This window comes from Nicotiana attenuata, unplaced genomic scaffold, assembly GCF_001879085.1.
Source record: "Nicotiana attenuata strain UT unplaced genomic scaffold, NIATTr2, whole genome shotgun sequence".
NCBI lineage: Eukaryota > Viridiplantae > Streptophyta > Magnoliopsida > Solanales > Solanaceae > Nicotiana > Nicotiana attenuata.
Window position 1 is genome coordinate 306,777 of NW_017671192.1, and position 16,912 is coordinate 323,688.

The 16,912-nt window shown below is 35.1% G+C and overlaps 1 protein-coding gene across 1 annotated transcript; it reads left to right on the forward strand.

Moving 5' to 3' along the window:
- The first annotated feature begins 13,325 nt into the window (after window positions 1-13,325).
- On the forward strand, window positions 13,326-15,603 carry LOC109206583 (craniofacial development protein 2-like). The gene is made up of 2 exons (XM_019369419.1): window positions 13,326-13,844; window positions 14,872-15,603. Exons 1-2 carry the CDS (start codon window positions 13,505-13,507, stop codon window positions 14,979-14,981), a joined length of 450 nt encoding a protein of 149 aa, XP_019224964.1. The 5' UTR covers window positions 13,326-13,504; the 3' UTR covers window positions 14,982-15,603.
- Window positions 15,604-16,912: the final 1,309 nt, after the last annotated feature.

The window sequence follows — 16,912 nt, forward strand, 5'->3', positions numbered from 1 at the left end:
CCCTTCTTTTGGGATTTTAAAAAGGAAAAACAGTTAACCAAAATTTTGAAAATAGAGGGCATGGCAACAAAATGGATATCATAAGGTTGCAATATACCTGAAAAATTGAGTCAACTCTGGTTCAACTGTAAAAGTATCAAAATACTTAGCAAGTGTCCATGTAGTTATGGCATCTTGCTTATATATTCCTCAGCAGGAGTGCAGGGTCTTTCGAAAATTTGATTGCTCTCAGACTAAAAAGCATAACCACCCTATAGCACATCAAAATTGAAACTATGAAAATCTAAAAAGTTGAATAAAAATAGAAGAACATAGTAAAGGTTGAGAATGTAAAATGGAGATGATTGAACGTGATCAATATTTTCTTAGAAGATACTTTTTCCAATGTGAAAAGTTTAAAATAGAGATCTTAGGTATTGCTAGGAGACCTCCATGAAAATAAGGTTTGACCATCAACTTTATAAGTAAGTTTATGATCGCAGTTCTTTTCAAAGACACTAGCATGTTTGGCCAAACTTTTAACATCAGCTTATTTTTTGGTGATAACCAGTTTGTGTTTGGCTAATTAATTTGAAATGCACTTTTGAACAGTATTAGTGTTTGACCAAATTTTTAAAAACTAGTGTATTTTTCTCAAAAGTGCTTCTCAGAAAAGTGCTTTTGGAGAGAATCTACTTTTTTTTTTTGCTTCTCCTCAAAAATACTTTTTTTTCCTTCTAAAAGCTTGGTCAAACACCTTATACTTTTTGAGAAAAACACTTTTGGCCTCAAAAAAGCTTGGTCAAACCAGCATTAATAAGTTGTACTTGTTTGATGTTATATGAAATAAGAGAAGATGATCCGTTCCTTAGTAAGAAACAGAGGAAAATCCGCATGGATTTGATTGGCGGAGTATAATACATTTTTAAAAAGAAAAAAGTAATCATCCGTGAAATGAATCCAGAATAATGTATACCATGGCCAACTTTTTTCTTTCCTTCTGATTCATTTGGGATTAGCTCATGTCCTTAAACAATGTAACATGGGTACACTGTACACACTACACACACTCCTTGTATTATGTAAAAACTTTCTTTCTTCCAACTTATTGAGATTATTAGTCTGTTGAAAAAAGAATGATATATTTATATAATTAGAAATAATTCATTTTAAACCTTTTATTTTATTTGAAATGAAATTTTTCTATGATCACACAAATATTATTAAAAAATGTGGCTCAAAGTAACAATATAAAACAAGAAGATAAGTAATAGAATAAGAGAAGAAGAAATAATTTTATTATTTCATCAAGTGTTTAAGTGTGTCCCATATCACATTTCATGCCTCTATTTATATTATTACATAGGAAGGTTACAAAATGATTGTCTTAAACATGACATTAACAATTGAGATCATGGGGAAAGATCATGGGAAGGGGTTATGGAGGTGTGAGAGTTACAATCATAATAGTAATGAGTAGTGGAAGGTTATTTACATCATGTGTGAAAGTAATGGGAGTAGCGGACATCCATATTTACTATATTTTGCAACACTCCCCCTTGAATGCCTAAAAACAGATAATACGCCTCGTTAAAAACCTTACTAAGAAAAAATCCCGTGGGAAAAAATCCTAGTGAAGGAAAAAGAGTACACATATCTGTAATATGCTTTATTTGTTGTCTCGTTAAAAACATTACCAGAAAAACCCAGTGGGACAAAACCTAGGCTAAGGGAAAAAGAGTACAACGCTATCTTACTCCCCCTAATGAAAACATCACTTTATTTCTCGAAGATGGCACATTCTAATCTTCTGTCTCAACTTCTCAAATGTTGAAGTTGGTGATGCCTTAGCGAACAGATCAACCAAATTTTTCACATGAACGAATCTGTTGAACAAAAACTTCACCATTTTGTTGAAGATCATGCGTGAAAAAGAACTTTGGTGAAATGTGCTTTGTTCTGTCTCCTTTGATGTATCTCCTTTCAGTTGAGCAATGCAAGCAGCATTGTCTTCATATAGTATAGTTGGATTATATTTTTTCGTAAGAAAATCACACATATCTCTGAATATGCTGAGTCATTGATCTCAACCAAATACATCCCTACTAGCTTCATGAATGGCTATTATCTCAGAATGATTTGAAGATGTGGCAGCTATTGTTTGTTTCATTGAACGCAGTGATATAGTTGTACCTCCATATGTAAACAGATAGCCTGCTTGAGCTCGGGCTTTATGTGGATCAGACAAATAACCTACATCGGCATAGACAATCACTTCTGACTTGAATTCACTACAATAAAGAAATCCCATACCTATAGTTCCCCGAAGATATCTAAATATATGCTTGACACCATTCCGATGTCTTCTTGTTGGGGAGGAGCTGAATCTTGCCAATAAGCTTACTGCAAAAATAATATCTGATTGGGTATTGTTTGCAAGATACATCAGTGCCCCAATTTCACTAAGATATGGAGTTTCATCACCAACGAGCTCTTCATCATTTTCTTGAGGCCGAAATGAATGTTTATTTATGTCAAGCGATCTCACTACCATTGGGGTACTCAATGGATGTTCATAATCCATGTAAATTGCTTTATAATCTTTTCAGGGTATGTTGATTGATGGACAAAATTTCTATTTATTACATGCTCAATTTGTAGGCCAAGACAAAATTTTATCTTACCAAGATCATTCATTTCAAATTCTTTTTTCAAACAGTCTACATCCTTTGGAAACTCTTCAGAAGTGCCAATGATATTCAAGTCATCAACATACACAACTATGATGACAAATTCATATCCAGACCTCTAAGACACAAAGGCAAATAGGATCATTTTTGTACCATTCCTTTAGCAAATACTCGCTAGGCGATTGTACCACATCCTCCCTGATTGCTTCAATCCGTATAAGGATTTCTGAAGCTTTATTGAACAAGTTTCCCTTGAACTTTTATGTGCTTCAGGAACTTTAAATACTTCAGGGATTTTCTGTAACGACCCAACTGGTCGTTTTGAGCAATTGCGTCCAGTCCGGCAGCTTGAGGTCACGAGTAGCTTCATATTATGTGTATCAACTTGAGTGCACAGTCCGGGCGTAAAACCGGAAAGTTTTTATGTGAAAATATGAAAAATATAGTAATTTCTAGAGTTAAAAATTTGGTTTTTAGTTGACTTTGGTCAACATATTTGGTAAATGGACCTGGATCTGTGTTCCAATGGTCCCGGGAGGTCCGCGGTAAAATATGGGACTTGGGCGTATGCCCGGAATTGAATTCCGAAGTCCCTAGCCTTAGAAAAAAATTTTTGAAGAAAATTATTGTGCTGGTTTTTAAAGGAAATAAAAAAATGAATTAATGTTTGAACTCGTTGGTATCGGGACCGTATTTTGGTTCCGGAGCCTGGTACAAGTTTGTTATGATATTTAAGTCCTATCTGTGAAATTTGGTGAGAATCGGAATTGATTTGACGTGATTTGGACGTCCGATTGAAAAGTTAAAAAATCATGAGTTTTGAGGTTAAATTCCTAGTTTTTGATGTTATTTTGATGATTTGATCACATGAGCAAGTCTGTATGATGTTTTTAGACTTGCGTGCATTTTTGGTTTGGAGCTTCGAGGGCTTGGGTGAGTTTCGGCTAGGTTTAGGCTATGTTGTGCTTATTTTTGGATGCTTCATCGTCGTTTCTTCAAGAAAAAATAATATCACATTGAGCAAATGAGATCCAAATTCAGTTTTGTTTGAACCATTAGATCGGTATCAGAATTACGGAGCCATAGAAAAAAGAATCATCGAATTTGGACATCATATGAGGAAGTTATACTCATTTTCGTGTCGGGAAAAATTGCTGGTTTCTGGTGTGTTCGCAAATGCGAACTTTTTCATCGCATTTGCGATGCCCATTTCGCAAATGCGAACTTTTTGTCGCAAATGCGACTTCTACCGGCCTTGATTTGTTCGCAATTTTCGAGGGTTCACAATTGCGAACCTCGGGTCGCAAATGCGACATCTGAGGCATGTTAAGTGAGGTTTTTGACGAGATTTTCACCCATTTTTCAATTTTCTCAAACCCTAAACCTCCATGGGCGATTTTCCAAAGACCCAAACTTCTCCAAATCATTGGATAAGTGTCTCTAATCAATTTCTAACTATATTTTGTGATTATATCTTAGATTTAACATCAAATTCATGAGAATCTAAAGGAAAATTTGGGGAAAATTGTGAAATCTTTCAAAAATGTAAAATGATGATTTGAATGACCAAATGGTATCGGAATTAGATAATTTTTGTATGGTTAAACTCGTAGCGGAATGGGTATTCAATTTCTGTAAATTTTGTCGGGTTCCGAGGTGCGGGCCCGGGGAGTTGACTTTTTGCAAATTGTATAAGAATCATGGTTTTATCAATTGAAATTATTTTCTCTTGCATTGTTTGATGTATTCAAGTCGTTTTTGGCTAGATTGAGCCGAACGATGATGAATCGGTAAAGGAAAAGCTAAATTGAGTATTGAATTGGCCGGATTGAGGTAAGTATCTTGCCTAACCTTGTGTGGGGGACTTCTCCTTAGGATTTGAGTCTTCTATGCTAATTGTAGTCCGTGCATGCGAGGTGACGAGTATGTGCTCGGACTTATTTGTGGAAAATTTGCTCTAGGGTTCTTAGATCCTTACGTTCAATATGTGGAAAGTATTCCGTTATGATTGAGTTTATTAATTGCTTAAATTGTCTCTATATGCTCCATATGATGTTGTTAGCTTTCCTCTAATTCTTACGTGTTGCTTTGGCCATTAATTTCCTTAATTGATGTGGTTGCCTTCCTTATTGCTTGATACTTCTTGATTGTGAGTTCCTCTATGACTTCGTGCAAATAGATTACATGTCCAATTGTTGTGGTTACCGGTGTAGTTATCACTTGCTTATTATGTCTTGTTGTTTAGTTGAGGTTTTCATTGTGAAGTAATTGTTGGTACAAGTTTGGTTATAGCTGATTCCCTTGCCGGGACATATTTCATTCTTACTGTTGGTTCCCTTGCCGGGATGTGTTTATTCTTGTTGTTGACTCCCTTGTCGGGATATTGTTATTTCCTTATTATTCCCTTGCCGGGATTCTTTGGATCGGGCTGCACGACGCAATAATATTATATGATTTGGATCGGGTTGTACGCCGCAACAATATTATATGATTCGGATCGGGTTGCACGCCGCAATAATATTATATGATTTGGATCGGGTTGCACGCTGCAACAATATTATATGATTTGGATTGGGTTGCACGCCGCAACAATATTATGTGATTTGGATCGGGTTGCACGCTGCAACAATATTATATGGGATCGGGTTGCACACCGCAACAATATTATGTGATTTGGGTAGGGTTGCACGCCGCAACAACGAAGAATAAAAGTGAATATTGATTCTTATGGTGAGAATGAGAGTAAAAGCACGAAGGGTGATGCCGTGCACTTTCTGCTGCTGTGTTTATTTGTTACTATCAATTCAAGTGTTTAAACCGTTTAATTTCCTTTATTGTGGTGATCCTTTGTATTAGAACCTGCAGTGTTTTTCAATAACTCACCGTATTTATATATATATATATATATACATTCCAATACTTCAAACTTCAAAAATTGTTACATCCCTAATTCAATTAGTTTCTCAATTATATCCTCTTAAAACCGTCTGAGATCGTATTTTACTTAAAAAGGAATTTCTACTAAGTTTTAAGTTATTAACTCCCATGTTAAAGGTAATAATCCAGTCGATGTTGTATTTTAATTGAAAGGGGTACTTTCTTTACTCAAATAATTTCAAAATAAACAACCTCATCTTTTCTAGCTGGCTTTCCTAATTAGTTTAGAAATTGTAATTTACTTATATTAGGTAAATGAGACTTCTTGAACGTCCTGAGTGCATTTGTACGGACATTATGTATAGTATAGTATGTGGATTTTTTGTTAAAAGTGAGGTAGAAAATATAGGGGCACAAGGTGCCATGTGTGCCGAAGGTTCAGAAGTTGGAATTTTGATGTGAGAAACCGAGGATTGAGATGGTCGGGATTGTGTATTAGACATGATGTGATTGATTGAGTTGGTATTGCCTTCTTTATTTGAATACATTCTTACTTGTCTCTGATCCTGTTATGTCAGTGTTGATTTACTTGGTTATCTGATTAACTTGGTTATCTGATTTACTTGGTTATCTGATTTACTTGGTTATCTGACTTACTTGTTTATCTGATTTACTTGGTTATTGTTCGTTACTACCCGTATTCTCCCTTTATTGTTCCTACTGTTTGTATTTTGATTTCTCTCCACTGATGATATTATCTCGTTATCTTTATCTCGATATTTTACTATCATATCTTGTTCATTTCATTTGACCAGTAGGTGTCTTGACTGTTCCTTGTCACTACCCCACCGAGGTTAGTCTTGACACTTACTGGGCACCACCGTGGTGTGCTCATACTACACTTTTGTATATTTTTATGTACAGATCCAGGTATTGATAGATAGTAGCTGTGCGGGTCGTCGCGGTGGAGACTCAAGGTAACCTGTTGTTGCGTTCGCAGGCCTCGGAGCCACCTTCGTTTGTATTTACGTTCCATTGATTCCTTCTCATTCTGGAACAGTATTGTATTTATCTTGTATAACTACTCTTAGAAAGGTATGACTTGTACCACCGGTTTTGGAAATTATGATTTATTGATAGTTATTTAATTTGAAGTCAGTAAATGTTAATGTTATTTCAGTAAATGTTAGGCTTACCTAGTTTAGAGACTAGGTGCCATCACGAATCATTCGGAGGGATTTTGGATCGTGACGTTTTCATAAAAATTTCATTATCCAATGAGCCATATAAGTAGGTTGTGACAACATCTATTAACTGCATATCAAGCTTTTCATGGACTGCTAGATTTATTAGATACCTGAAGGTAATTGCATCTACCGTAGGAGAATATGTCTTCATATAATCAATGCAAGGCCTTTGCGAAAACCCTTGTGCCATAAGTCGTGCTTTATATCTTACGACTTCACTTTCTCATTTCGTTTTCGTACAAAAATCCATCTGTACCCCACTGGCTTGACACCTTCAAGCGTTCGGACTATTGGTCCGAAAACTTCATGTTTTTCGAGTGAAGTCAATTCCGCTTGAATTGCTTTTTTTCATTTTGGCCAATCATTTTTCTGTCTACATTCATCGACAGATTTTGGCTCAAGATCCTCATCTTGTTGCATTACTTCAACTGCAACATTATATGCAAAACTATTGTCAATAACAACGTTATTTCGGTTCCACCTTTTTCCCGTAGAGACATAACTTATTGAGATCTCTTCATTTTCATCATTTTCAGGTACTTTAACCTCCCGTGAGGTCTTATCAATTGTTATGTATTTATGATCTTCTTGAGTAATTGCCTCTACATTATGATCAACTTGATTATTTACTTCTTCCCTTTTTCGGGGATTCTTATCCTTGGAACCAATTGGTCTACCATGTTTAAGGCGTGATCGAGACTCATTTGCATTATCATATTGTCCAATTGGGACATCAACTCGAATTGGAGCATTTACAGCTGGAATATGCGATTTAGTAACCCGTAGAAGGTTAGTAAATGCATCTAGCAATTGATTTGCAACATTTTGCATATAAATAATCTTTTGAACTTCTTGTTCACATTGATTTGTACGAGGATCCAAATGAGATAGAGATAATACATTCCAATTTATCTCTTTTTCAGCTGTTTATTTTCTCCCCCTAATGTTAAAAAAACCGATTCATCAAATGACAATCAACAAATCTGGCTGTAAACAAATCTCCTGTCATAGGCTCCAGATATTTAATAATAAAGGGAGATTCATAACCAACATATACTCCCAACCTTCTTTGGAGACCCATCTTTATGCCTTGTGGTGGAGCAATTGGAACATATACCGCACATCCAAAAATTCTTAGATGTGACCAAAAGTTAATTGTGATGGGGAGATTTCATGGTAATTGGTTGGCCTTATGCGCACAAGTGTTGTTGCATGCAGAATAGCATGACCCCACACTGAAAGAGAAAGTTTTGTCCTAATTAACAATGGTCTAGCTATTAATTGGAGGCGTTTAATTAACAATTCTGCTAGACCATTTTGAGTATGAACATGAGCAACCGGATGCTCAACTTTTATTTCAATGGCCATACAATAATCAGTAAAGGCCCGAGATGCAAATTCACCAGCATTATCAAGATGAATTGTCTTAATTGCATAATCTGAAAATTGTGCTCTTAACCTTATTATTTGGGCCAACAATCTCGCAAATGCCATATTGCGAGTTGACAATAAGCACACATGTGACCACTTGTAGATGCGTCTATCAAGATCATAAAATACTTGAATGGTCCACATGGAGGGCGTATAGGCCCACATATATCACCCTGTATACGTTCTAGAAATGCAGGGGATTCAATCCCAACTTTAGTTGCTGATGGTTTAATAACTAATTTTTCTTGAGAACAAACAGCACAAGAGAATTCCTTAAATTGAAGAATCTACTTGTTCTTCAATGTGTGCCCATTTGAATTCTCTATTATTCTGCGCATCATGTTAGAACCGGAATGGCCCAACCGGTCATGTGATAAAATCATTGGAAGTAGTAAACCTTTTGCTTACTATGGCATGTGATTCAACCACACTAATGTTTGTGTGGTATAACCCAGAAGAAAATATGGGTAATTTTTCATGCACATATTTTTTCCTCGCTTTTGTTGTAGTAATATAATGGTATTCAACCTTCCCTTCATTAGAGGTCTCAACATGGTAGCTATTTTGGCAATAGATTTGAAAGTCAACAAGTTTCTTTGAGACTTACTACTATAAAATGCATTATTGATAGTCAATATCGTTCCTCCGGGTAGTAATAAGGTCGCTCTTCCAGAGCTCTCAATTAATTTTGTATTACCAGATATTGTATTAACATAGGCCTCTTTCATAACCAAATAAGAGAAAAATATCTTTTCTCTTAATATTTTGTGAGTTGTAGCATTATCCAAATGGCACAAATCTTCATTACTCATCTTGGATCCATTTGAAGACTGGGAGTTTTTTTTCTTCATAAAAAGTAAAAGTGCACCATGAGAAATACGGAAAAACTAACAACACCAACAACAACAACATAAGAAACTTAAGTACTACTTGAAAATAAAAACAACTTAGAACGAGACAAAAAAATATTGAAAATAAAAATAACAACATAATTACATTCCACGGTAAAATGATCAAATTTTAGTTTTGATCCCCAAAGAAGTCTTCAACTTCCAAATAAATAAGATCATTGAGGCCTTCAAAATCATCATCATTCAAAGCAAGATTTGCCTCGGCATTATCATCATTTTGTTTGAAGGCCCTGCCTCAAAATTATTTTGGAAGGTCAAGTGAGACTCCACTGGGATATTAGCAGAAGATGCTCCAACATTATTTGCCTTTCTTTTGATGGAGTTTTAATAAAGCCTAACAAAATGCTCAGGTGCATGATATTCAATTTTTCAGTGACCTTTCATGCCACAGCGGTGACAGTTACCACTTTTTCCTCTTGAAGGATTGTTTTGAGAATCCATATTGTCCTCTTGTTTGCCATGACCACCACGGTGACGATTATTATATCATTTCTTGCCATTGCCATGCCCACGTACATTCATATGGCCATGATAATTATTCTGTCTTTTTCCAGACTTATCACGTCTCGCTACCATATTCGCTTCAAGAATCGGAGCTGACCCTGTAGAACGGGCTTCGTGATTTTTCATCAAAAGATATTATGTTGCTCAGCCACCAGAAGGCATGAGATCAATTCAGAATACTTTTTAAAATCGCTTTCACGGTATTGCTGCTGTGATACCATATTTGAGGCATAAATAGTCGTAAGAGTCTTTTCCAACAAATCCTCATCATTTATAACATCCCCACATAATTTTAATTGGGAAGTTATTCAAAATACAACAGAGTTATACTCACTTACGATCTTAAAATCTTGCAACCGTAAGTGCATCTACTTATATGGAGCCCTTGGCAATACCGTAGCCTTAAGGTGATCATAATTTTCCTTCAGGCCAGTCCACAATTCAAGTGGATCTTTCACTGTCAAATATTCAACCTTCAAACCTTCATCCAAATGATAAATAAGGAAAATTATGGCCTTCGCTTTGTCCTGGCTTGATACCTCATTACCCTGAGTAATGGTGTCAGCAAGGCCTTTAGCGGCTAAGTGAATCTCAGCATCGAGAACCCACAATAGGTAATTCTTTGCAAGTGCCACAAACTCAAGTTTTGACAAATTCGACATAGTGAAAACTATCAAAGAAGATAAGTAATTAGAAATCATTAGGATAATAGCGTAAAGAAAAGATTGACATAATATATTATTTGTGATCTATATACACTAAAATGATAATTCCATAGAAAAGAATACTATTTTTTTTCTTCAAATTATTAGTATATTTTTAATGTTAACTAGAACAAAAATATTTTCTAACTTTAACACAATTTCAAATGTCGAACAACATTAAACAAATATTCTTCTCTCAATTAATTCTATTAACATGAAAATTAGCAATTTTCACGTGATAATCATGCAAACAACTTAAAATAAAGAAACATAGAATTCTTTATTTTTAATTATAAAACTGCATATTAAAGAAACTAATCATGAAATCAAAATATACAATGAAGAAAACAGAATGAACAAATATACTTGAACAACAAAAAGAACTCAACTTCGTGCTGATAATGTATTAAGAAATGTAGCTCAAAGTAACAATATAAAACAAGAAGATAAGTAATAGAATAAGAGAAGAAGAAATAATTTTCTTATTTCATCAAGTGTTCAAGTGTGTCCCATATTATATTTCATGCCTCTATTTATACTATTACATAGGAAGGTTATAAAATGATTGTCTTAAATATGACATTAACAATTGAGATCATGGGAATGGGTTATGAAGGTGTGGGAGTTACAATCATAACAGTGATGAGTAGTGGGAGGTTATTTACATCATGAGTAAAAGTAGTGGGAGTAGTGGACATCCACATTTACTAATATTTTGCAACAAATACAACAAATTTTCAAAGTTCTATAGACACGGGAAGAGTTATTGTATAAAATACGGGCCGGGCCGAACCTGTAACTTCGGTTCAAACTCTATCTTTGTATAAAAAAATTTATTTAATATATATAAATTATTAATTTAAAACCCCAAAACTTTAAAAGGCTAGAATGTCGAACCTATAAGCTTCAAATCTTCTCTATTTATAGATATAAATATTATGCCATATTTATGAGCACAAGTTTTAAAACTATTACTCCCTCCGGTCCATAATAAGTGACTATTTTATTTTTTTATTTTGGTCCAAAATAAGTGTCTATTTATATAATCAAGAAGGAATTAATTTTATTTTTCCAAAATTTGCCCTTATTTACATATTCCTATGTATCAAAGTAACAACTAATTAAGCTTAATTTAGTAAATTTTTTTTTCTCTAAGAGTTTGTATTTTCCTAATGGATGTGCCAATGTAAAATGGTCATTTATTTTGGACCGGAGGGAGTACTCTTTTTTTAACTTAGCCACGAATCAAAGTAAAAATTGCACGGGGCACCCTATTTGGTCGCCCGCATTTAACCTATACCCATTTTTTAAAAAAGTTTTAACTTGTACCTACTTTTTAAACAATTTCGGCCCTCTTTCTCCTCCTTCGTTTTCTTCTTCTTCTTCTTCTTCTTCTTCTTCTTCTTCTTCTTCTTCTTCTTCTTCTTTCTTCTGCTACTGTTGGTGCTGCTATGAAACTTCAGTTCTATGATGATTGCCATAAGTATGTTTATCAGATTATTTAAAAATAAATTATAAATAATTACGTAAGTTAGTAGACAATAATTTGTGAATATTTTCACGTAATTGTGTTCTTTTCACGTTTATTATTTCCAAAATTTATGATTTAGATATTGTTAGCAATCTGATAATTTTATAGTAGTAATACACTATTAAAGAATAAGGTAATTATTTATCTAGTAAGTTAGAAAGCTTTTTCAAAAACTTCAGCTTATATAGTGCTGAAGTTTTTACAAATGAACTAAATAACTTCAGCATCTTCTGCTGAAGTTTTGAAAAAAGTCTTTAATGACAAAACTAATGAATCCAAGGACAAAAAACTTCAAGCCTATATAGTGCAAGTTTTTTACAAATGAACTAAATAACTTCAGCATCTTCTGCGGAAGTTTTTTGAAAAAGCTTATCCAGGACAAAAAAAAACGCTTTAGCTTATTTAGTGCTGAAGTTTTTACAAATGAGCTAAATAACTTCAGCATCTTCTGCTGAAGTTTTTGAAAAAGTTTTATGATAAAACTAATGAATCCAGGACAAAAAAACTTAAGCTATTTTAGTGCTGAAGTTTTTACAAATGAACTAAATAACTTCAGCATCTTCTGCTGAAGTTTTTGAAAAAGTTTTATGACAAAACTAATGAATCCAGGACAAAAAAAATTTCACCTATTTTAGTGCTGACGTTTTTATAAATGAACTAAATAACTTCAGCATCTTCTGCTGAAGTTTTTGAAAAAGTTTTATGACAAAACTAATGAATCCAGGACAACAAAACTTTAACTATTTTAGTGCTGAACTTTTTACAAATGAGCTAAATAACTTCAGCATCTTCTGCTGAAGTTTTTGAAAAAGTCTTGTGACAAAACTAATGAATTCAGGACAAAAAAACTTAAGCTATTTTAGTGCTTAAGTTTTTACAAATGAACTAAATAACTTGAGCATCTTCTGCTGAAATTTTTGAAAAAGCTTATCTAGGACAAAAAAACTTCAGCTTATTTAGTGCTGAATTTTTTACAAATGAACTAAATAACTTCAGCATCTTCTGCTGAAGTTTTTGAAAATTTTTTATGACAAAACTAATGAATCCAGGACAAAAAAACTTCAGCTATTTTAGTGCTATAGTTTTTACAAATAAACTAAATAACTTCAGCATCTTATGCTGAAGTTTTTGAAAAACTTTATGACAAAACTAATGAATCCAGGACAAAAAACCTTCAGCCTATATAGTGCTGAAGTTTTTACAAATGAACTAAATAACTTAGCATCTTGTGTTGAAGTTTTTGAAAAAGTTTTATGACAAAACTAATGAATCGAGGACAAAAATACTTCAGCTATTTTAGTACTGAAATTTTTACAATTGAACTAAATAACTTCAGCATCTTATCCAGGACAAAAAACTTTGGCGTATTGACTTTGCTACTTCAGGCCCGTGTATCGCGATTGTCTTTGCTACTTTAGCCAACGTGCTAAAGTATAATTAGAAGAGTGGAAGTAGAAATTCAGATTTGAACAAATTATAGGTGGGCCGTGCATCTATTATTCTGTGGACTTCACATGAGGAGCTAGGGTTTAAGGTAGAAAGAAGAAAACACTCCCAATTAATCACAGGTAAATTCTTGGCGATTTGCTGAATAGGAAACCCTACATTTCCATAATTTTTGTAGCTAAGGATGCCAAAAAAGAGTAATTCTAAGAAGCCGAAACCAGTGGATGCAAGTCCTGTTGTAGAAAAGTCGAAACCAACTCCTTCTAAACCCACAAAATCAGGCAATGAAATCGACGAGATATTTGCTGGAAAAAAGAGGAAGAAACCGGAACAACTAGAAAATTCAAAATCAAGCGGAGATTCCATTACAGAGCCAAAAAAGCTGAAGAAAACCAAAGATAAAAGTAGCAGTAGAGTTCCCAACGTGTTATCTGAGCCGCCACGTCGACAGAGGAAAAAGACGGCGGATGGGTTAACTATATACACGGAAGAGGAGTTGGGTTTAGGGAAGTCCAATGGTGGAGGTACCTCACTTTGCCCATTTGATTGTGACTGTTGTTTTTAGTGAATTTTGAGGGAATCATTTAAATTAAATGAACTATCAGTTTGTAGTGAAGTTATATAGTTTATGTCAATTTTTTAGGATGGAATTTTGTTCTCTTTGGCTGACTGGTGTACACTTTTTTTGGAATGTATGAGAAATTTTATGTTTAGGCTTAAAATAGTTATTCTGCTGGTGCATTATCAACAGTCAATTTACACAACTTTGTATCGAACGAGTGCATCATGGGTATGTGTATTCGTGGAATTGTTCAAATTACACTAAAAGTTGACAGGAAACCAAATGTACCTGGATCATGTGACATAGATTAGGGGAATAGTGGAATACTGCTTTGAGTTTTTCATTTGTTTTTTCCAGTCCAAATGGATGTACTTGTGGTTTTCCCTTTCTGCATAAGAGGTTGCACCGAGGTAGGTATATATATATATATATATAAAATCAGCATTGGTCATAACTATAGGGATCTGCTTACCCGCACGATGAAAATTTGGAAAAGGGTGGTAGAGATGAGGGTGAGGAGGGGGTGTCTATTTCCGAGAACCGATTCGGGTTCATGCCGGGGCTATCTACAACAGAAGCCATTCATCTTGCTAGAAGATTGGCGGATCAGTATAGGGATAGAAAGAGAGACTTACATATGGTGTTTATTGACCTAGAAAAAGCATACAACAAAGTTCCAAGGGAAGTTCTATGGAGATATGAAAAATATAATGTGTTCAATGCTAATAACTTTAAAGATTGAATCCATAGAGTTTAAATCCTGTACCCGCCTATTGGATGGGTAAGCTTCGTCATCAGTTAGGTCCCCATTCGTAGTGTAGGAAGTTGTTTTTTGGTGTTATCCAAGCATTCGACAATCAGGAAGTGGAATAAGACCCTATGGATCGTTGCATGGATCCTTGTTTGACCGTATGTCAGGATTTGTTGATCTCATGAAGATAGTTCATTATCCGGTGAAAGATCATGCTTCTGACGTTTAATAAATTCAGGACTTGGTGATCTGATGAAGACGGTTCATCGTCTCAGGAAGGTGGAAGTTTGTTGGAGTTTGGAATCACCGATCTGGCCAACTTTTCCAGCACCATGTTACAAAAGATGAACCCTCTTCAAGCATTTTTTTTAATGCAGCATTCTAGGAATAAGGTCCTTGATCAGAAGAAAGAAAGGGTCCTATCATGATGCGCAGAAAAGACTTGAAAGGAGAAAAACTTAATGGGCTGGGAGCAAAACTAGCAAGTTGAAGGCTTGAGAGTGGCGCAGGCAGAACAATCTGGGGAGGTGGACAGAACGACACGTAATAGTATCATGGAGGGAAAGCTGGAATTTTTGTCAGAATCACCAGTGACAGTGAGGTGAGAGACGAGGGACTGTGCAGCTGGAAAGAGGAGAGAAAATAAATATATTATATAACACTATGAGCATCACAACTTGTTTTTTTTGTCCATTTGGTAAAGTAGATGCTTTCTTCTTTATATAGCTGGAAAACTCGTCTAACCGGTTTACTTAGCTTTTGTTTTACCACCTAACTCATCCTCCAAGGCTCCAAGCCTAGAAGAGAGAAGTGAGCTCAACTATGCAGAAAACCTTGCTAGACTTCCAAGTCTCCTGTAAATTCTATAAACTTAAAAGTGTCTCATGAAACAGCACCTCAGTCTTGGATTAACTCAGCTGCTGTTTCGCCCAAACTTAGCTTCTCTCGATAATTGTAGAATGAATAGCTTATATAGCAGTCTTATTTTCTATTTATGACTTGCATGTTGTACCTTATATTTGGAAATCAGCTCTGCGCAATCAAATTACCCGATTGTGTGAAACTAGTTACATTTTCTTTCAAATTGAACTCAAAACTAGCTCAATCCACCCTAACTTTTATTGCATTTGAATTGGTCTTCCAAGCGCCAAAAGCATAGAAGCAACACAGGTTATTGAGAATTTTAGCTTGCACTCCAGTTCTGGTGAATAAAGTTTGCCTAATGAGAGGTTGATGCTTGTTTTATCTGGGGAGACTTAATTGTACACTTCAGTGTAATGCATCAATAAAGGAATTCCAGAACTGATGAGAAAATCATTTTCATATACATTTACTCTCTGAAGTTGATGGAAATTGACGGCTATTCTTAACAGTGACCAGTAGTTCTATGCTGCTTCCCCTTGTGTTGTTACTACAGTAATCACTATGTTCTTGTACTTGAATGTTTCATGGTGTTGTGCATTACAGCATTAATGCAGCTCAAAGCATACACACACGTGGGAAAATAGCAGTTATGGACCCCTTTTATGGGTAAGTCCCATAAAAATTGCATAAAAATTGATGGGTGACTTCAGGTGAAGGGGCAATTTTTGCGGGGTCGAGTTATGGATTCAAGTCAGTGGCTGAAGGGGGAGGATGTCAAAACCTTACCCATAAAAAAAAAGTACATAGACCTGCTCACAAAGAGCTACAAGACAGCCAAAAACATTACTGCTAATAAAATGAAAGTGAACAAAGCCAAACCAATATGATATTCAATAAGCCCACTTTTTTGAGAGAAAAAACCTGAATTTGTTGAGGAAGATCAGCTGTAGAGGAAAACCTATAGTCAAACTGAGAATCGCAGCCGAAGTTTGCTAAAGAGTCTGCCACTTTGTTGTTTTCTCTAAATGTATAGACGATTTTGAAATGGCCAGCCGAGAATTTGGATGAAATGAAGCTCCACCATGAGTCTAGGTATGGGTAATTTTAGGGGCTTCTTTATTTTCATTGAAGCAATCAACAATGATTTTGGAGTCAATTGCGAGTTTACGAGCTTGATGAATGTAGAGCGCATCCAGAAGAATAGAATCAGTAAACGTCCAAGATGATCTGATGTCAAGAAGCTGAGAACAGTCTTTCAGCCAGTCCGTAATTTGTTGAATAATAGCAGCCGGTTGAGATATTGGGTTTTCTAATTTACTGCTATTGCCTTCCTTCCAGAGTTCCCAAACTGAAAAAATAGTAAGCATAGACGTGACGTAGCCAACTTGGGATTTCCTGCGAGATCTGTTAAACCG